General features: G+C 53.0%; 1 protein-coding gene across 2 annotated transcripts in view; it reads left to right on the top strand.

Annotated features, from left to right (window-relative positions):
* The window catches only part of NMT1 (N-myristoyltransferase 1), a 32,527-nt gene extending 13,515 nt beyond the window's left edge, over window positions 1–19,012 (top strand). For both annotated transcript variants that reach the window (XM_037067289.1, XM_037067298.1), the window contains exons 2-12: window positions 1,009–1,117; window positions 4,081–4,225; window positions 8,966–9,084; window positions 9,625–9,716; window positions 10,547–10,663; window positions 11,447–11,617; window positions 12,427–12,535; window positions 14,843–15,013; window positions 15,632–15,799; window positions 16,813–16,950; window positions 17,542–19,012. In XM_037067289.1, coding sequence (XP_036923184.1) covers window positions 1,009–1,117; window positions 4,081–4,225; window positions 8,966–9,084; window positions 9,625–9,716; window positions 10,547–10,663; window positions 11,447–11,617; window positions 12,427–12,535; window positions 14,843–15,013; window positions 15,632–15,799; window positions 16,813–16,950; window positions 17,542–17,562 — 1,360 coding nt within the window. In that variant the 3' untranslated portion in view covers window positions 17,563–19,012. The remainder of the gene's footprint in view (window positions 1–1,008; window positions 1,118–4,080; window positions 4,226–8,965; window positions 9,085–9,624; window positions 9,717–10,546; window positions 10,664–11,446; window positions 11,618–12,426; window positions 12,536–14,842; window positions 15,014–15,631; window positions 15,800–16,812; window positions 16,951–17,541) is intronic.
* The last annotated feature ends 1,324 nt before the right edge of the window (window positions 19,013–20,336 follow it).

Genomic DNA, 20,336 nt, shown 5'->3' with positions numbered 1-20,336 from the left:
TGACCGCATGCTTCACTTCGCTGAGATCCCTAGTACTGGATTTTGCCTGTGGTGCTCACCCAGGCTTAACCGGCCCACAGTTGTCCTCAATCCTGCAGGCCTGATCTAGGTGTTTTTCCAGGTTGTTTGACAGTTTTGGACACAGTTAGAGCGATGTTAAATTGCCTGTTTCCTTGTTGTTCCCTCGCTCTCGCGTACTGCTGAGTGCTTCAGGTCCAGCCGGGGAAACTCGTTAAACCGAACGTGTTGGGAGGCTGGAAGTGGGTGTGAGGAAGGGCTTCCACAAAGACCACTTTTGGATGTCATCCTTTTATTTTACTTTATCGGATTTTTTTTTAATATTTTATTTATTTATCTTTAGAGGGGAAGGGAAGGAGAGAGGAAGAGAAACATCAATGTATGGTTGCTTCTTGTGCATCCCCTGCTGGGAACTGACCCCTGCCGGGAACTGGCCTGCAACCCAGGAATGTGCCCTGACTGGGAATCGAACTGCAATTTTCTGGTTCACAGGTGGATTTTTTAAATTGGTTTTGATTTTAGAGAGAGAAGAACATGGATTTGTGTTCCACCCGTTCGTACGTTCATTGGTTGATTCTTTGTCTGTGCCCTGACAGGGATGGAACCTATGACCCTGGTGGATCAGGACGCTCACTGTTAGCAGTTCAGAACTGTTAGCAGCTCTCATTTGTCTTTGATGCCAGCAGCCTAGCAATCTGAAGAAAATAAGTGTATAAAATAAAGCAAGAATAGAAACATTCCTTTCAGACAAATAAGACATTCCTTGCACAGCGCTCCCTCCCTGGGAGCTGGTGGGAGTGGGGAGGAAGCCGTGTCTTCTGGTGTCCGCCACACGCCCCTCTGGAGACCTGGATTAGACTCTCGTCTGCTTCTGAAGCCAGCAGGCGTGATGCCGGAGGGTCTGGCTCCACACAGAAAGGTCTTTGTAAGTGCAGCCCAAAGCACGTGATTTTTTAACAAATCCTGCATCGGTGTTTACTTGTTTTACAGTGGCTTGAGTCCAGCCAATGACACTGGAGCCAAAAAGAAGAAAAAGAAACAAAAGAAAAAGAAAGAGAAAGGCAGCGAGACAGAGTCAGCCCAGGACCAGCCCGTAAAGGTAACAAGGGGGCTCTGTGTTCTTGTGACTGAGAGTCGATTTCTCACTTGAGAGGGTTTGGGGGTAGATGTGTAGCTTAGATTGACAGTCTCCACTGGTGTTACCTCACGGCGGAGTCGTCGCTGCCTTCTGTCCCCCTAGACCTAGATGATGAATTGTTCTTACACCCCAGGACACAGGTTAGACACTGGCTCCCAGGCCTGGTGTCCCCGGAGAGTGCACAGGTGCATCACTGCAGGTGGCGCTGTGCAAGGTGCCAGACGGAGAGGAGAGTGACTGCGTTGTGCCAGCGCCTGTTGCCTGGAGCCGTGGTTCTCAGCCTTTCCGCTCACGCCCCCTCCGTTGTGGGCACACGAGGCCTGTTCCCCATAAGGTGGGCCTTCCTGTATTGCACACGTTCTTCTGCTGCGCGTGACTCTTTGTCACGAAAACCCCAGTCTCAGAGCTGCGAACCACTGACCTACCACAGTGTGTGGCCTGAGACTCACAGACCTGAAGCCCAGAGGTATGGGTAAGGATTGTTTTGTTTTGTAAATAACAACATTAAAAAAAGAAAGCCTTTTATTTCAGGTAAGTACTGTCCTCTTTAAAGTAGGCACTGGGGAAAGTTCAAAACAGATCCATAATTCCTTTTTTAGAATTATCTCTCAAGCAGTTTATAAGCCTCAGAAGAAAATTGGTCTTGTTCTAGGTACACACACTTTGCTTCACGCTCCAGCTTCAGTCGTCTTACGGAGATCGGGCTTGAAGTAGTTCTTACTGTTGTCACCGTCCAGTCCCCTGTGAAAAAAATACCTCCATCCTGACCGCAGTGTTGGCTGGGTTCTTGCCAGGCACTTCAGTATCCCTACAGGGCATGAAAATGAGAGTCTCTCCATTTTAAAGATGAGAGAGCCGGCTCACCCGGGTCTTCAGTCAGGAGTTCTAGTCCAGCTCCTGCTTTGGCTTCCAGGATTTTTGTTGGGTTGGTCTTTTGTTTGTCTGAGGGTGGGTGTTGGGTGACTCCAGGGGAATTTGATCTTGAGCCTGAATCAGAATGGTTCTATTTGAAATGAGAAAATTTTAACAGTATTATTTGCATAGCTCTTCTATTTTCCTTTTATAAGAGTGTTGAAGTTCACTGTAGAGAATTTGGAGAAAAAACATATCAAGAGGAAGAAAACTAAAATCAGTTATAATCCTCTGGACGAAAAAGGGGCACCATATTAAATCTGACATGCTCAGGGGAGGCCTGCATGGTGGGCCTTACAAACTCAGACCTAAAGTAACTACACAGGATGGTCTGAAACTAAAACTTCCTAACAAAAAGCAAGTCACAGCGAGCAGGCATGTCCAAGGCCAGTGTCTTCCCTGACAAGGTCAGTCTTTACCTTAACTGAGCCTTTTGTCTTTTTGCATCTGGACAGCACATCTTTGGAGTGTCAGGGTCATTTCATTCCATGCCGTGCCCCGCCCCATCCCTCACTGCACCAGCGCAGAGACCACAAAATCCTTCATTGTTACTGTGGTTTTTATTGCTAACTATCAGATATCCACAAATGTAAAGGAAGTATGTGACTTTTAATTTTGTTTTTTATCCAATCCTGAAGATTTCCCCTGCTTTGCTCTCTCTGCCTCCCTAATCTAATTACCAGCAGATCTCATGTAACCACATGTGCTTCCTCCTCTGATTGTAATGTATAAAATAAGGTGCAAAACTGCTTTCTCTGGAGCACTGTCTTTGTCCATCGAGATTTCGCTTCTTTGCCAGTTGTTGTCAGTTGGCTCAAATAAACTCATAAAAATTCCCTACAGGTGTCAATGTTTCTTACTTTGACAGACCTGCCTCCCAGGAGTCAGCAGTGTAAACATGTCGGTTTCTAGCCTTCCTTCCCTTCACAATTTAACTGAAAAAAATAAAAATAAAAAGATGTTAGGAAAAATTATGCATATTTTGTAATCATAAGCCTAACATAAGACCCAGAAGCCATAAAGTAAACTTGACAGATTTAAATTTCTCTGTAAAAGTCAAAAGATAAACAATGAACTGGGAAAATAATTTGTAACATATGAATCAATTTAAAGTAATGAAATGCATTGGCAGTTCACAAAGAAAAAAATATAAATGTTCAGTTAGTGTATGAAAAGATGATTAAATTCACAATGGAAGACATGAAAATTAGAGCAATATTTTTTTCTCCTAGATCGGCAGAGATTAAGATCTCTGGTAAATCTAGTAAGAGTCTGGAGAAACACATGCTTTCATAACACTGTTGGTTGGTTTATCAACCGCTAACTATAATTTCAGGTGTGCAGGAGTAACTAGCGTGCTGGAGGGACCCCTTTCAGAGAGCCCCTTTCTCAGACCTGGTCCTGCAGGAGTTCATGTCCAGATGAACAAAAAACGATACACCAGAAAGTTCATTACAGCGTGTGTGTAACACTGAAGAACAGAGCCACCAAAATGCCCACTAACGGTGGGGGTTGGCTAAGTACGCTACGGTCCACGCACAGCGGTTAAGATGCGCAAGTGCACGTGGCCACGTGGAAAGGTCTCTTAGTTGCGGTGTTTAAAGAGCAGCTTATCGAATAACACTATACGATCCAATTCCAGTTTTTGAAATTGTGTGTTTGGAACTTGCAAGCAAAACCATCTGAAATTACATGTATTTACCTCTTCTCTCTCTACTTTCCAAATAAGACGGTTGATGATGAGGATTATATTTGAGGGATGGGGTTGTTGGTTTCTAACTTTTTATATGTTTGGACCTTTACACTGAGCATGTATTACGTCTGCCATCACATATCACAAGAAGGGGACAAACCCTGAGGATGCACCCCCCTCACATTGCTCATTGTGAACAGCTTTCTCCAGCTGTGCAGTACGTGGCCTCTGGGATCAGAACAGGAACCATGCCCCTGTGATTGATCAGAAATGCTTACTAACAGGGGGCCTTTTCTCTCCCTGGCTTTGTCTCGTCCAGATGAACTCTTTGCCAGCAGAGAGGATCCAGGAAATACAGAAGGCCATTGAATTGTTCTCAGTGGGCCAGGGACCTGCCAAGACAATGGAGGAGGCTAGCAAGAGAAGCTACCAGTTCTGGGACACACAGCCCGTCCCCAAACTGGGTATGTATGAGCTTTCTTCCCCAGTTACAGGGGCAAGGGCACACGGCGTGCCGTAGCTGTGCTAGGGGTTCCTCACTGGATTTGTGGGAGAGGACAGTAGAGTCCTAGTGGTCATTTTTAGAGGATCATTTTTTTAAAGGTTTTATTTATTTAATTATTTTTAGAGAAAGGGAGAGAAACATCAGCATGTGGTTGCCTCTCACATGCCCCCAGCTGGGTGCCTGGCCTACAGCCCACACATGTGCCCTGACTAGGAATTGAACCACTGACCCTTTGGTTCACAGGCCAGCACTCAGTCCACTGGGCCACACCAGCCAGAGCTAGAGGATAGTCTTGAAAGTGCAGTCAGTGTAGGGAAGTTCAGGGACCTTTTCTCTGTACCGTAGCACACAGTGATTCTAACAAATAATGATTCTTTTGCTCCATCATCATTCAATATAAATCTACAAAGAAAAATGATGTATTGGCACATGACAAGTGGGGATGTCTGCCCAGGGATCTATCTTTTCATACAGATTTTATGAACAGACTATCTTGTTTATCTGGGCAAATGTTTAATTCTGGAATGGCCAAGTCCACAGTCTCTTCCCCTAGTCTCTTGCCAGTGCACCCTTACTAAATGCAAAATAATTTGACATTTTGCTTAACAGCGATGGTTCAACAGCTGGAACACCATGTATAGGTTTGGTTGGCACCCCTAAAAAAGCTATAACGGATTCTTAAAGGCCAGGCAAAAAATCTAAAAGAATCCCAGAAGAGACTGGATGTAGCAGAGTTACAGATGCCTCCTAGGACCGAGCCCCAGCTAACCTGGGTGGCTTATGTCAGAGTTGCTACTGACGAAGTTCCCCAAGCTGTGCTTCATGGGTCTGGGCCCACTGCAAGCCCAGCTTCAATTTTCTGTGTGCCTGGGAAACTTAGTGTGTTGGAAGAATGTGTGTCCCACCAAATGTGAGTGACCATCAGGACGTGCATGTTACTGCTCCCCTCCAGAAACAGTGCGACTTGACAGTGTATTTGGTGGGGAGGAGGAGGGTGGGAGCAGGGCCAAAGACTGGTGAGGGACAGCTGTGCCCGAGGAGATTCATCTCCAGAGGTGGGCATGTGCAGTTCAGAGCCTTGCTACTGAAGTGTGGTCTCAGACCAGCAGGGTGGTGTTGCTGAAGGGCTTGTAGAATGCAGACTCTTAGGCCCCACTCCAGGTCTTTGGAATCAGAACACGCAGGGGATTTGTGTCCAGTTTGAAAGTTTCTGGAGCCCTGCTCTGGAGCTCTGCAGTTCCTGGACAGCTTAGTCACAGTCCAGAGGTAAGCTGAGGTACGCCCCCTGCAGGCAAAACACTACCCGAAGCCTTATGAGCTGTGAATCAGCAAGCAGGCACCACTCCAGAACCCTGCCCCAACCCATCGGCCTTGTCTCTTGGGCTGCCCCAGGCACATAGGTCCCAGGCCCACTGGCTAAGCCCTCCAGCAAGGCCTTGGGTCCCAGTAATGCTGCTCCTAGGGTGTTACTAGTAGCCGGGCCCAGTGACCGCTCTCTCTGAAGGGAGCAGAAAGAAGGCAGGGCCACACACAGTGCCTCTTGAGTGAAATGCATGGAGGTAGGTTTTGTGGTGACTGCCAGACATCTTAGTCCAGTTATCAGGTAGGGTTTGGTGTTTTGGTTTGATTATCTTTTTCATTGGAAATTTGCAAGGGGTGTGTGGGTGGTGCTCAGAAGAGGGTAGCTTAGCCCGATTGTTTTACAGACAGCAGGACTTGGTGATGAGGTGAGTTAGGTGGTGGGTTTCTGTTCCTCTTCAGTCCAGTTATTCTTTGTTCTTTGCCTCGGTTTCTCCACCTGTACTTGTAGAAAGTGCTGTGGTTTTGTTTTCAGAAGGTTCATGAGAAAGCCACGCACTTGCTCACGGGGCCTCGACACTCAGGAAGGCGCAGCGGGGCCCAGTGCTGTTTCTGCTGTGATTGCCTTCTGTGCACGTGTGTGGAAGAGCCGTCGCTCTGAGTGCCTGATCAGTCTGCCTTACAGGCCCGCGGCCAGTCCAGGAGAGTGAAGGGCTCCTCTGTGGCCGCGAGTCGGCCTGCAGAGAGGGGCACGTTTCCAGTGCCTGCTGCTCTGCGTGGCCGAGGAGCCTCCCTCGCTCTGCTCCCCGTACCCTTAGGGCTGTGTGGTGTCTGGCTTCGTGCTTTGTATTCCCACTGAAACGGGGCTAGTGATTTTAAAACTCAGGCGTTTCAAGTGAGCTGTGTTCAGTACTTCCACCTTTGTTGGGAGAGTTGTGATTACATTGTATTCCACTGAAGAGGCCTAGAGTTCTTTAGAAATTGAAAGTCATCCCAAATTCCCCATTTAAAGGCTTTCTAAACAGCAAGTGTTTCAGTCTATGTAACAGTTCTGTGTGCTCCCGGGTGAAATTTTTACCTCCTTTTTCAGATCACGCCACTGTACTTGTTAAGTCACCTGTGTCCATTTCGTGTACCAGCTCTGTACCACAGAGCGGCACCACAGAGCTTGCGCGCTCTGAGATTCCGTGAACAGGTGGTGCAGGAGAGAATGGAAATGCTTGTCACATGCAGTGCCAGTCCTGTAACCAGCCCTAACGAAAAGGTTTGGCCTTGAGATTATTGTAATACAGCCATGCTCTGCATAGTAATATTTTGATCAACAGCAGATCACGTGTGCGGTGGTGGGTCCATGAGACTGTAAGGGGCTGAAAAAGTTCCTGTCCCCAAGTGACATTGCCACACAGTGAGCACAGCTGCTCCTGCGCCACCTGTTGCATCAAGTGTAGCGCGTGCAGCTACATGTGGTGCCTGACACTCGACGATGGGGATAGTAACAGTGTTGCCAGTTTCCGTGTTTGCTCTACTGTACTGTGTATGGTTACTTGAGAGTATACTCTATTTATTTAAAAAGTTGTTTGCTCTAAAGCAGTTTGCTGTGTTATGCTGACAGCAGCCTTGTATGTCTAGTGTTTACATCTCAATTCCACCATCGTTTTCTCTGGTGCCTGATCTAACGTCCTGTGGTTTTGTGCAGCAACATGCTGTGCAGGCTTGTAGCACAGGGACAGGGGGCTGTGCTGTGGAGCCTCAGTGTGTCGCAGGGTCAGACTGCCTAGGTCCACGCACTTGCACTCTGTGCTGTTTGCACGACGACACAGTCACCCAGCGACACCTTTCTCAGAAGGTATCCTCATCGTCAGCGGCGGTGACTGCACTGGGGAAGATCACTGATCTCCTGTCCGTGGAGCTCACTTAGGAAACCAGTAATACAAGATTCTGAAGTTAAATGTGTTTTGGAAAAGGTGTAAGTTCCATGTAGGACAGGGAACAGACCAGCGCCTAGATGAGGTGGCAGCAGCGATCCTCGGTACTTTCCGGGGCTTAGTCCTCGGCTTTGTGGGCTCAGAAAATTGTACATGGTCTTGAATTGGAAGCAGATTCACTTGTGTTAAACTGCTTTGCTTATGAGTAAATTAAAAGGTCAGCTTCCAAACGAAGGAAGAAAGTATCACCTCTGTTGCAAGCAAACCTTTTGAGGGGCCAGATTGTGATGGGTGGCCAGCTGCTCCCCTGCTGTGTATCCCGTGGTTGCGTGTAGTTTCCAGTTTGTGACCCTTGGCATGGTGGTAGTGTCTCATTTCTTGAATATTTCCCCAGAAGATGGTGCACCTTGTGCAGGTGGGGACTGTGTTTTTTCCTGGCTGTGTTCTAGTGCGCGGTGTCTGATGCACCTTAGTGCCAGTAAATGTTGAGAGAGAGAGAGTTGGGTGATAAGTGATGGTGGCCTGTCCTCAGCTCACAGCCGCAGGTCACCATTTCTCTTTCATCTGCCCCGCAGCTCTGTTCCGGGGGGTGCCTAGAGCTGCCTGTTGCACACGAGAACGGTGCATTTGGGCCAGGAGTCTGAAAGGTCGGCGTGAGTTCAGCGTCTGGAGTGTACGGTGCCCTGTGTTAGGGGTGGACAGTGTACTGAGGGTGTCCTTCTTGAAGACTCCGTTTGCAAAATGTATTAAACATTGCATTCTCCCGAGTGTGAACAGCAGTGAGCTCTGGATTGTAGAACTAAATAACACCAATACCAATAGCCAAAATTAAGTGGTCGAGTCGTCTGACATTTATCAAATGAGTCTGATTTGCCTGTGGGTGGCAGTTGGGGCTGTATCTTCTGAGCACCGCCCACGCACCCCACAGAGGAGGGGTGCCACAGCCCAAGTTCCTGGCAGCATGGTGTGGACTCAGTGATTCAGCCCCAACGCGCTCGCAGGCTCTGAGGACACTGAGGGCCCAAGTTGGCGGCAGCAGGGAACTGGCCCCCAGTGCTAAGAGCTAAGGCTGGCAGGGCCAAGATCCAGCCTGGCGCCTGGATGCCACCATCTGCCTCAGGAATGGGCCCAGGACGTCGTCGTTGCTGTTGACACAGAAGCAGCCTTGTTGCAGCTCCTTACAAATCCATCTGGGTCAACGGGCCAAGGCCATGGCAGCCCTCTTTGCACCAGCCACGAGGCAGGAGGCCAGATCAGTCAGCTGTCACTCGGTAACCAGAGGGAGATGGAGGAGGATTTCCAACCACCCGGCCACCTTGAACCCCAGTGATTGTTCTGAATTTTTGCTGTGAATTGGCCCTCAGTTAGAGGCCAAGGGTAGCTGGAGAGATGGTCTGCAGTTGCCAAGTACAGAGTGTTCTTTGGGGGAGCTCCTGGGGCAGAGGGTGAGGCTCATGGCTGTGCTCTTCTTCCAGGAGAAGTGGTCAACACCCATGGCCCCGTGGAGCCTGACAAAGACAACATCCGCCAGGAGCCCTACACCCTGCCCCAGGGCTTCACCTGGGATGCCTTGGACCTGGGGGACCGTGGTGTGGTGAGTAGGCCCGGGCAGGCCACAGTGGACTGGGCGCCCCTTTCACGGGGAGCCCCGCAGTCACACAGAAACAGCTTCTGCTCAGGCCTTCTTCGAGGGCTCTCTGAAGAGCTGAGCCAAACAGGTCTGAGCTGACCCCCGCGTGGCTTGCCCTGGGGCCTACCCAAGCCTTCAGAGATACCACTGGGCTCCTCTCTGTAGCTCCTCAAGGTGGATACCCTTTTCTCATGCTTTCATTTTTCCTGTTCGCTCATTCATTCCCTTGTCTTAATGAGGGAGTGGTTGGTTACTTGGATGACACTCTCGGTCTGCCACTCTGTATGCTTAAGTCTGCTGTTCTAGCCCTTGGTGGCTCAGTTTTCTGTTACAGCCAGGGTGCTCATTCCAGAAGAGTCCCTGCCATGCCCAGACTGGAAAGGATTATCAGATCAAACACAGCTTTTGGTAGTTTGCCTTGTCCTTCAGCAGACTCGGAGCCCGGGTGGTGGAGTCGGCCCCGTCCAGTAGAGTACCTCTAAGGCAGCGCCCGTTTCTCCACAGCTGAAAGAATTATACACCCTCCTGAATGAGAATTATGTGGAAGATGATGACAACATGTTTCGATTCGATTATTCCCCGGAATTTCTTTTGTGGTGAGTTGTGAGGGCTTCTTTATGGCGCTCTGCTGAGGCAGCAAACACCTGCCACGGGCGTCAGGGTTTTCACCCGCTGAGCCAACCTGTGCATGGCACGTCGGTGTGTAATTTCCGAGTTCCCGCGTCTGGAGGAGACTTGCTCCCAGTGGAGCTTAGAATAGAAACCTCACGTAAGACAGAGTGACTGGGTGAGGGGGCTTTGTGGAATTGTTACCCAGGAGAAAAGGTCTGTTGTGTGGTGACTTTACGTAAGAAGGGAAGGAGAGATGAAAGCTACTAGGATTTTTTTTTAATTGGAAGAGTCATTTTCCATGCAGTTTCAGAATATGTTCCAGAATTGTATGGCCTTGCCTGGCTGAGCCATCCTCCCGGGCCACGTTCAGTACCCAGAAGGGCGGAGGCACAAGGCTGAGGTGTAGAGGGCTGCCCGATGGAGGGGGGAAGGGCAGAACGGGCAGGCAGGGAGAGGGCAGTGACGGGGCTGGAGGGTGGGCGGAAACCAGTGCTCCAGGGGCTTCCCGGTCGGCTCCCAGCCACGGGACCCACTGGACTCAGAGCTGAGGCGGCCCGTCCTCTGGCTTAAGCTGTCAGAGTGAGTGAGCGTAGAGAAATTGAATTGGGTATGAAACTTCAGTGTGGCGGCCTTGGATGGGTGGGTAAGTCCGCCAAAAGGGCCGAGGAGGAACTGTGGCTCAGTTCCTTCTGTGTCCAGGAGGCGTGTCCCTCAAGAGCATTCAGGTGCTAACCCCCATGGAAGTGGGAGCAGGCGGTTAGAACCACACTCAGCTCTGCAGGTCTTGAGCAGCAGCAACTCATGTCTGTTCTAGGGCCCTCCGGCCGCCGGGCTGGCTCCCCCAGTGGCACTGTGGGGTTCGAGTGGTCTCGAGTCGGAAGCTGGTCGGGTTCATTAGCGCCATCCCAGCAAACATCCACATCTATGACACGTAAGCACCAGCACCATCTCCCACCTCCCACATCCCCACCATCCTGCTCAGTCTACAGGGGAGGGGAAGAAGAACAAGTACACATGCCTTCCACAAAAGAAAGAGGGAAGGTCCCATGAAGGGAGGCGACTCAGGCTCTGGGAATAGACGCCCATAGTAAGAACCACCTGTTTTACTCTGAATTGTTGCTGGTTCTCTTGTCTGGGACCTGGGCCATGCTGAGGGCCAGTCCCCTCTCTGAGAAAGCAGTTCAGTGTCCACACTTGTACCAGTCACACACCGATGCACTTGAGTGGCTTCAGCAATAGGCTGGAGCCGGTGTGACTCTCACTCAGATGGTGATGGGCCTCGGAGCTCTTCCTTCTCCCTGGAAACATCGGAGCCTCCTGCCGCGGTCTTCTGGGTTCATGGGCTATGGGTTCCTGTTGGTGTCAAACCCATGCAATCCTAGAATAGCCCTTGACTTTGTGAGTTTCCCTGGCTGCCGAAGGTGGGGCTCCCCCAGCCTGCCACTGCCGAGTCCTCGGAGATGCTCGCAGTGCCTTCAGATAAGCAGTTGCTTGAGTCCCACTTGACCTTTGGAGGGAAAGTCTGTGTTGGGGAGACAGTGGCTCCGTGCCTGGTAGAGCAGAGCAGTGGGCAGCATGAGTGCTGACCGCTGAGAGCAAGTGGCCGCCGAACATCTGCCCGTGCTAGCAGCTCAGTCCCTGTGGTGGTGGCACGTGCTTGAAGGGGTTGCCTTACCCGTTGAATGCCTCGTCACTTTCGTTCCTCCCTCCTTAGAGAGAAGAAGATGGTGGAGATCAACTTCCTGTGTGTGCACAAGAAGCTGCGCTCCAAGAGGGTGGCCCCAGTCCTGATCCGTGAGATCACCCGGCGGGTTCATCTGGAGGGCATTTTCCAAGCTGTTTACACTGCCGGAGTGGTGTTACCAAAGCCTGTCGGCACCTGCAGGTAACGGTCTCTTCCCACAAGGCCCTGGGAGTGCTGGCGAGTCTGCTCTGGGCGAGGGGCTGTGTCACTGTTTGTCAGGGCTCTGCCTCCGCCCAAGAGCATGTCGCTTCTCCGGTGTCTGATAGGAGGGGCTGTGGGTGCCCCCAGCAGCTGGGGATGGGGTGTGGAGAGGTGAGTTTGTAGGAACAGCAGACGGGAAAGTGTGCGCCCTGCCCAAAGGGGTCAGTCTGCCAGGGTTTCGTTTTAGTTTTTAGGGATAAGTCCAAATGAGGATTTTTGTGGTAAATGTGCAAAAGCTTTAACGGTTGGCTCAGTTTTGTTCTGAATATTGTGTGGGCCCGAGAGAGCCTGTCTGATCCCCGTGTGACCCGGGGAGAACCTCTGACTCGGAAAGTTGTTCGAAACAATCGCAGTCTGTGCCTCGAGGACTTCAGAGGTGAAAGCACCAGACAGATGCCGTGGAGGAGGGAGGAGGAGGGTAAATATGCACAGAGAACTGTGCTGCTCTTCCGCAGACTCGATTCCAGGAGCGGGCAGCGCTCTTCCCAGACAGCTCCCGTAGCAGGAAGTTTTCCAACTGAGAAATAAACATGGGGAGAAAGGAAACCCCAGAAGAGCTCTGGCAGCTCTGCTGCATTCACTGTAGCGGCGGTGGCCGGGTGATTGGGGTTGGAGAGCTGGGCACTGCTGCTGGCTCGAGAGACGTGTCTCTTGTGCCACCTGCTGGCCATCTGGGAATCTCCATGCCATTGTCCTCTTAATGGCGCTTGCCAGAATCCTCTGAGGACAGTGCTTTTGTGTCCCCACAGGTACTGGCATCGGTCCCTGAACCCACGAAAGCTGATTGAAGTGAAGTTCTCCCACTTAAGCAGAAATATGACCATGCAGCGCACCATGAAGCTCTACCGACTGCCAGAGGCCAGTGGTGCTCCGGGGCTGCAGGAGGGGCGGGGGAGTGGCTGGGGGGAGCCTGGTCCTCGGAAGGGAGCAGGGCTTTGAATCAGGGAGGGGACACAAAACTGGCTCACCCCATGTTTTCCAGATTCCTAGACTTTCCATTTCCATTGCTTCTATCGTTTTAGTAAGGGTTTTTAGTTTGACTTTCTCTGTTCCCGTGCGCCTGCAGCTGGGCCAGCGTTTCTGTCATTGTGGTTAGGCCAAGAGGATACCGCTTTCCTGCACACGCAGCCTAAGCGAGCCTAAGTAGGAAGGTGCAGCCACTCACGGAACGGCAGTACATCCCAGGGCCCAGTGTAAATCAGCCGCAGCGTTTCTGTTGCTCCCTCTGCCGCGCCAGGTGACCCAGGCTCGTGAGGGAGGCCCAGACTCTAACTCCAGTACCCCGTCCAGACTTTGCCGTCGAAGGACTGGGCCATCTGCAGTGAGCTGGTTCCTATTCTGGGCCTCAGTTTGCCTAGTTTCCCAACAAAACAAATGCTCCACATTCTCCAGCTGTGCCTGGTTTCAGGGTCCTGACGTGTCCTCAGATCGCTTGTCTTCCCTCCGAGCTCCCGCAGGCGGGACCACTGAGTTACAGGGTGCCTGCTTATCAGGGGCTGGACTCCTCAGCCACCCGACTGGTCACTTCTTGGGATCAGGCTAATCCACCAGTGGATTGGGGTCATCATGTCCCATTTTGAGGGACCGCTGCAGCGCAATTACACACTGCCCCAGTGAAAACAGATTTGAGGGGCCATGTTGGGTGTCTTCTTTGTGTTGTTATGACAGCTTTGCCCTGCTTTCTAGGGGGGCAGAGAGCATTCTTAAGGCGCGTAGCGGCCAAAGAGTAAAGACTGTCTCTGGATCTCTCTGCCTGTGGGTGCAGACCGGCAGCGTGGCTGCATTGCCAGTCCAGGGTTTGAGGTGTCACTGTGGGAGCTGCCGTGTAGAAACAAGTCAGGAAGTGTTCCCTAGAGACATCAGGATTAGCGAGGGATTTCGGCAGCGAGAGGCCCTAGAACCGCTGTCCTGGAAGCAGTTCCTACACTGGGAAACTGTTACATCAGGCAGTGACTGAGCAGTGACAGCTTAACTACCCTGGTTTCAGATCTGGCCGACCCCACCTTTGGGGATACTCTCCCAGCACCGGTCGTTTCTTCAGAGCACCATACAGCTTTGTTCCACTGGAGCACTTTTTAAAGAAAAGTTGTGGGGTGGGATTCTGGTTTGAGATTAAGTCAGGAGTTTGATGCTTCTCTCCTGAATTTAACCTGCACGAATGTTCTGTCGGGGGACTGCTTGCGCAGTGGGGTCCAGGTGGGCAGAGGGAGTACCCAGTGCCGGTGTGCTGGGCCGGGGGCTCCACAGTGCCTGCAGGGGAGGGGCCTGTGCCGGAGGAGACCAGCTGCAGTGCGGTGGGAGAAGCTGGGCGGGACTCAGAGACGGGCAGTCAGGAGTGGCTTCGCTGCAGCCTAGGAGCAGCGCTGGGGTGCTCAGGGTTTCTCTCTGTCTTGGCACCTCTTACGTTTGGGGCTGGTTAATTCTTTTTTTAATTTAATTTATTTTATTTTATTTTAAGAGTTTATTTACTCTTAGAGATGGGGAGGAAGGGTGAAAGAACGGGAAAGAAACATCAGTGTGTGGTTGCATCTCTTGCACCTCCTACTGGGGACCTGGCCCGCAACCCAGGCATGTGCCCTGACTGAGAATCGAACAAGCGACCCTTTGATTTGCACTCAATCCACTGAGCCACACCAGCCAGGGCAGGCCAGGTACTTCTTTGTCTTAGCGACTCTCCTGGGCACATAGGATGTTTCAACAGCGTCCCTGGCTTCTGGATGCCAGCAGCACATTTTGTGACAACCAGAAATGTCTCCTGGTGTTACCAAATGACCTCTGGGGGCGAGAGGCACAGTCAGAACAGCCAGCCAGTCCAGGGTGGAAGGTCTTGTGCTCTGTGTTGAGGAGTTTGGAACAGGGAGGCGGGGGGTCATGTTTCTTAGGAAGACGGCGTGAGACTTATGGATGGATAAGTTGAAGTAACAGCCTTAACTAGGAGGGAAGGGCCAAAAGACACTGGAGAAGCAGGCCTTGTGCCCAGTGGATGTGGACACGGGGGAGAGGGCGTCGCCCAGGGTGGTCATGGAGTCTGTTTTGAGGGCTGGGTGGATCTAGGGTCGTGTAAGAAGGGGTCAGCGTGAAGGTTTTGGCACTTACAGGGCCTGAGAGGAGCCGCGGTGCTCACAGTCAGCAGTGCGTCTGATGCGGTCTTTGTCTTCCTTCCAGTCTCCCAAGACTCCTGGCCTGCGGCCGATGGAGAAAAAGGACATTCCAGTCGTGCATCAGCTCCTCACCAGGTACCTGAAGCAGTTTCACCTCACGCCGGTCATGAGCCAGGAGGAGGTGCAGCACTGGTTCTACCCCCAGGAGAGTATCATCGACACTTTCGTGGTGGAGGTGAGCGGGGAAGGGCGGTTCGGCCCTCTGACCGTTCGCAGGGAGCCGTTCTCCGAGGGCAGCTGGGTTCTAGGCTCAGTAACTCCAGAACCCGTTGGCGGCAATGTGGGCGCCCCAGACTTCCTTGACTGTACGTGCTTAGCCCCCCCTAAATTAGAAGGTGGAGTTGTAGTTTGCCTTCGCTAAAATGGTACCCTCTGGACCTGGTGTGGGCCCTTCTCCCTCCCCCACCCCCAGTCCCGATTGGGGACCAAGAGAACGGAGTTCCTCTTAGGTAAGCCCGCAGCCCCTGCCTGTCCCGGCTTGAAGTGGTGCTGGCCGAGCATTTGGGTCACAGTTTGGGGGAATGTGAACTGCAAGGTGTCCCTGGCAACGCACAGGCCAGGAGAGACAGCTGATGGGCTCAGACTGCATCCTGGCCTGGCTTTTCCTCCCGGCTGTGTCCTCACGTGCCCCAGCCGGTGTGTTCTCCTCGCTGCGTATTCTGTTTCAGTTGCCACCCACTCTTTTAGGGGCACACCGTGGGTGGCATGAGAGCAAGAGGAAATATTTTGTTCCCAGGCTACAGGAGTTCTGTGCGGGCGTGACATTGCTTCCTTTCATTGTCTTTTCTTTCAGAACGCAAATGGTGAAGTGACAGACTTCCTGAGCTTTTATACGCTTCCCTCCACCATCATGAACCATCCGACCCACAAGAGTCTGAAGGCTGCTTATTCTTTCTACAATGTCCACACCCAGACCCCTCTTCTAGACCTCATGAGTGACGCCCTTGTTCTCGCCAAAATGGTGAGGAGTGGATCAGAGGGAGGGCCAGGGGACCCGTGGGGCAGGGGCAGTGGAATGGCGGTGAGCACAGCTCAGGGAGAGGCAGCTGCCAGGGGCTGGGGGCTGAGAGCCCACCATGCCCTCCTGCTCCACTCAGGGAGGACTAAGCAGTTTTCACAGTGAGGAACTAGGAGGGAGCAAGGAGCATCCATGTGAAGTGAAGGCATTGAACTCCTCCTGATTTATTTCAGTGAGTTTCGTTCTCACGGGAGGCGCTGCCAAGGAGCCTGAATAGCCAGGCCTGCTCGGGCAGGAAGGGGGTTCTCCTTACGACTTCCCCAGCGTGGGAATGGGGAGATTGGTCTCTGTCGTGGTGAGTCATTGGAGCTGCTGACTGTAGAGTGCGGGGGGAGGGTCCAGGCTTCTTTTACACAGCGAGGTCACCTCCAGTCAGTCCTCCACCATGGGTGCTACCCATAGCCCAGCCACCGTGGGCTGGCCAGGCAATGGCCATTCCAGTCCCTGTCCTGGGAGCAGTTGAGATCAAGGTGGCGAGATGTAGGAGGCACCTTCGCCACAGTCCCAAAGTAGCGTATCAGGTGTCATGGAGTCACAGGGTGTGCACCCAAGACCTAGGAGTTGGGGTGTCCAGGGACTGAGAGAGCAATGCAAGTGCCAGGAGCGGCTTCTCTGAGAAGGGGGTTCAGGGCCTGGTCTCCAGAGAGGACGGTGCAGGTTACTAGGGTGTCTCAGGGAGATTCAACAAGGAACAATGGGAGCAGTGGCCTGGACAAGTGTACGTGGAGGGGCACTAAGGAGAGGCCAGGTAGGGTTGGCCACAAGTGTCCCGAGAGCTGCCACGAGCAAGCGGGCACTGGCGGGAGTTGGGTTTAACGTGGAAGCAGCTGGAGCTTCCCAAGGAAGATAGCTTCTGATGGCCTATGGAGCAGTTCTGGCGGGACCGAAAAGGGCAGGGAGGTGAGGTGGCCTCGGCTTCACTTCACCTGTTCCTCTCGCTCCCTGCTGCTCTGCAGAAAGGGTTTGACGTGTTCAATGCACTGGATCTCATGGAGAACAAAACCTTTTTGGAGAAGCTCAAGTTTGGCATAGGGGACGGCAACCTGCAGTATTATCTCTACAATTGGAAGTGCCCCAGCATGGGGGCAGAGAAGGTGGGTGAGCGGCCGGGTCAGGGAGTTGGTGGAGCAAAGACAGGGCCCCAGATGCAGGGTCCTGCATCAGCCTGGGCCCTGGGTAGCTGGTGTTTGGCCCCCCGCAAAGCCCCCTCTCTGACGGCCAGATGAGCAGGGTCAGTGCTGCTGTTTCAACAGCCGTGTGAGGGGGGCAGAGGGGGGCGTGCTTCAGAGCCGCCCAGACCCTGCAGGCCGAGTTGCCCACCGTTAGCCAGGAGTTTGGAGTTAGAAGTTTGAAGACTTTCCTCTGCTGGGCTGCTGGCCCCTCCCCAACCCTCCCCCCACCAGCTCCAAAGGGAGCCCAGGGCCGAGGGTGTGGTCAGAGGTTGTAAAACTAACTGCCTGCAGGAGGGAGGCCTGGTGGCCGGCAGGGGCTCTTCTTAAAGGGTGTGGTGAGTGCATGAAGCCTTGAGCGGAGGTTGAGTGGGAGCCCCGGCCGGCTCAGCCTCTGCTCACCCTGCTGGTGGCGCTCTGGGGGCTGCTGTTTGGCCCTTCGGGTCGGAGTGGGGAAGTGGGAGAGGCTCCGAACTCCTGTCACTCACCCCTGCCTCTCCCCATTGGCTCTCCTAGGTTGGGCTGGTGCTGCAGTAACCAGCTGCCAGTGCGAGTCTGGATAAAGCCACTGGGAATTCAAACCAGGAAATGGAACCCTACCACTTGTTGGTCCAATTTTCACAAACGTGAGAATCCCTGGCCAAGGGAACAGAAGCGAACCGGCTTTACTGAACAGCCACTGGATTTGACAATTGCATTGTAATGGCGTGGGCTGCGCCATGTCACCTCGGCCGTGTCTCTGGTGTCCGTTTTCCAGTTGGTCACACTCTCGTGCGGCCGAGATCAGGGGGTGTAGCTGCGAAAACTGGCTCGTGATTGGCATATTATGGAGTTAACGGGTGAATAATAAAAGTATATATATTATATATATAAATATTTTAAATATCTTTCATGTTCCAAATGTACAAGGATGTTTGGTCTCCGATGAAAAGCCGAATCCAGGTCATTCCTCAAAATCAGAATCAAGGACAGTGCCATACGTACATACATGTTGGTACGGCCAGTGACTTCCCTCCGAGAGCAGGCACTGACTGTCCTGGGGGAGCAGGAGAAAGAGGATGTGAGGCAGCTTCCCTGCTTCCCCTTCTGGGTTGGCTGGAAAGGTTGGCTTTGAGAAGATGGGGTGTGGTGGAGCGGCTGCGCCAAGCTTGGAGTGGGGGGCTCAGATCTCAGATCACAGGCAGAGTCCTAGGTGGGGCTGGCCCTACTCAGAGGCTTGCCTGCAGGCCCTGGCTGTGGTGACCTGGGGAAGCAGAGTTCATTGAGTCCTTCCATCCTCTTGGCCTGCTCCCTGTTGGAAGTCCTGCCAACTCTTTAGCCAGCTGCTGCCAAACTTACAGGCACAAGTACCCTGAGAGACTGTTTTTCCACTCCCACGGGTGACTGGCAATTTGAAGGGGACTTTTGACCTCCTTGTAGCATTTGAGACCTTGAGGAGACCATGTCAGTGCAATCCCTGTTTAGCTCATCTTAGAGCAAAGAGCCAGCACCCTGACACCCCTGGGGCTGGCTGGGCAAGAGTGGTGTGGGGCCGATTCCCAGACCCCTTCAGCCACCAGTCCCTGGCTTGTGCCTTCCAACCCATCGGCCATCTCTTGGGCGCCTGAGACACAGAGTTCAAGGAATGGCAGGGAGTGGTGGTTAGATGCCGATCTGTACTTGACAACAGAAATGGTTCTGTGTTGCCATTGTCCTAGTGCGACTTTCACTGAGGATGTTTGGTGGGTTTTTGTGGTGGTGGTGGTGGCGGTTATGGTTATGGTTATGGATGCTGCCAGGTTCTCGCCAGGGATGGAGCCTCTGGGCACGTGGCTGTGCAGGCATCCCTCATTTGTGCTCAGCCAAGTGTTAGGGAGGATCAGGCTGTGGAATTGGCGGCAACCCATGTCCTGGCTCCTGTGTAACTTTTGCTGTGGGAGGAAAGTGAGTGGGTGGATAGCATGGTTCAGGGCTTTCCTGGCTGCTTTCACCTCTCCGCTGCTTGCAGCGGGAAGGGAGTCGCAGCCAGGCGGCCTGGCCCAGTCTGGCTTACTCACTGAAGCCAGGCTCTGCAGGCCAGCAGAGCTGGGGTTCAGGGTGTGGGTTTTGATGAGGTTTGCCGGAGGCCAATTCTGTAGTACCCCAAAGCTGGAGCGCTGCCCGCTCTCTGCAGTCCAGGCTGGACTTCCGGAAGTGGCCTGCAGAGGCCTCCCTCCTGTTGTACCTGTGCGGCAGCCTGCAGGCCCCAGAGAGCACGGCTGGCCTTTGACTCCTTGGCTCCAAGATCCCCAGACCAAAGAAGCTGCTGTTCTTAGCAAGACACTCACCGCATTCCACAGACAGGAGGAGTTGGAGAGGCAGGGGCTTGCCTTCCAGCCTTCCGGGTGTCAGACACAGCACCCCGAGTCCCTGAGCGGCCCGCCTTGTTCAGGCTTCTGAGGATATCAAAGAACAAAGTGCCTGCCTCTTTCCTACCTTGGGCAGGACCTGGAACTTGGAAACACTCCCTGGGAGAGGCTTGGTCAGCTCTGGGCCAAGGTCCAGCCCGAACTGCCTGTGTAATGCGGGGTGCTCGGCAGACCCTGGAGAGAGCTTGGCTGTGGTTGACCCAGGTCATGGAATGGAAACTGCATGCCTATGGCTGCTCTGGAAGAAATGGATCTGGAAAGGCCTCGGTGTTTCTCTCCAAAACTGCGTGGCCTGCTCCTTGGACTCTCTCTCGTTCATGGTGGGGATCCTGCCCCACCCTCAGCATTATCACCCAGGTCTCTGGGAGTCGGCTTGGCAGTTGCTGTGTTAGCCTCCTTTTTGTCCAAACAGCTCTTGGGTTCTTCACTCAGCCCCTTCCAGGACTTCAGGCCAGAACGCTCAGAGAGAACCATTGTTTGGGTTCAAGGCCTCCCCACAAGGAGCCTTGACTGGAGCAGGGTGGTGGAGCCGTGGCTGTCTAGGACCAAACAAGGGGAGGACCTGGGGCCACCTCCCCTGGGACCTGCCCCGGGCAGCTACTGTTGGACGGCCTCCTGGGCGCAGCCCTCACTCTGGGCCACCAGTGCTCCGTGCTGGCACCAGCTTTTTGGGCTCCGTGTGTCTGAATGTTTATCTCCTGCCTTTGGACTGACTGCATTTGACCCCTGACCCCGTGGCAAATTCCCACGGCCTCCAGTCTCTGTAGGGAGAGAGCTGGGGAGGAAAGAGGTCTGGGCTCTGGACAGGGGGCTGTATAGGGCTTGTTTCCTGACACATGCCTAATTTTGTAGATGCTAACCTCGGGTTTGAAGGCTGGCCCACACCTAGCCACTTGGGACCCTGCCTGCATCTCCCTTCTAATT

Source organism: Sturnira hondurensis, unplaced genomic scaffold (genome assembly GCF_014824575.4).
Source record: "Sturnira hondurensis isolate 20B ecotype Veracruz unplaced genomic scaffold, ASM1482457v3 Scaffold0001221, whole genome shotgun sequence".
Taxonomy (NCBI): domain Eukaryota; kingdom Metazoa; phylum Chordata; class Mammalia; order Chiroptera; family Phyllostomidae; genus Sturnira; species Sturnira hondurensis.
Note: the sequence above shows the minus strand (reverse complement) of the source record. Positions and strands in the feature narration are given on the sequence as shown.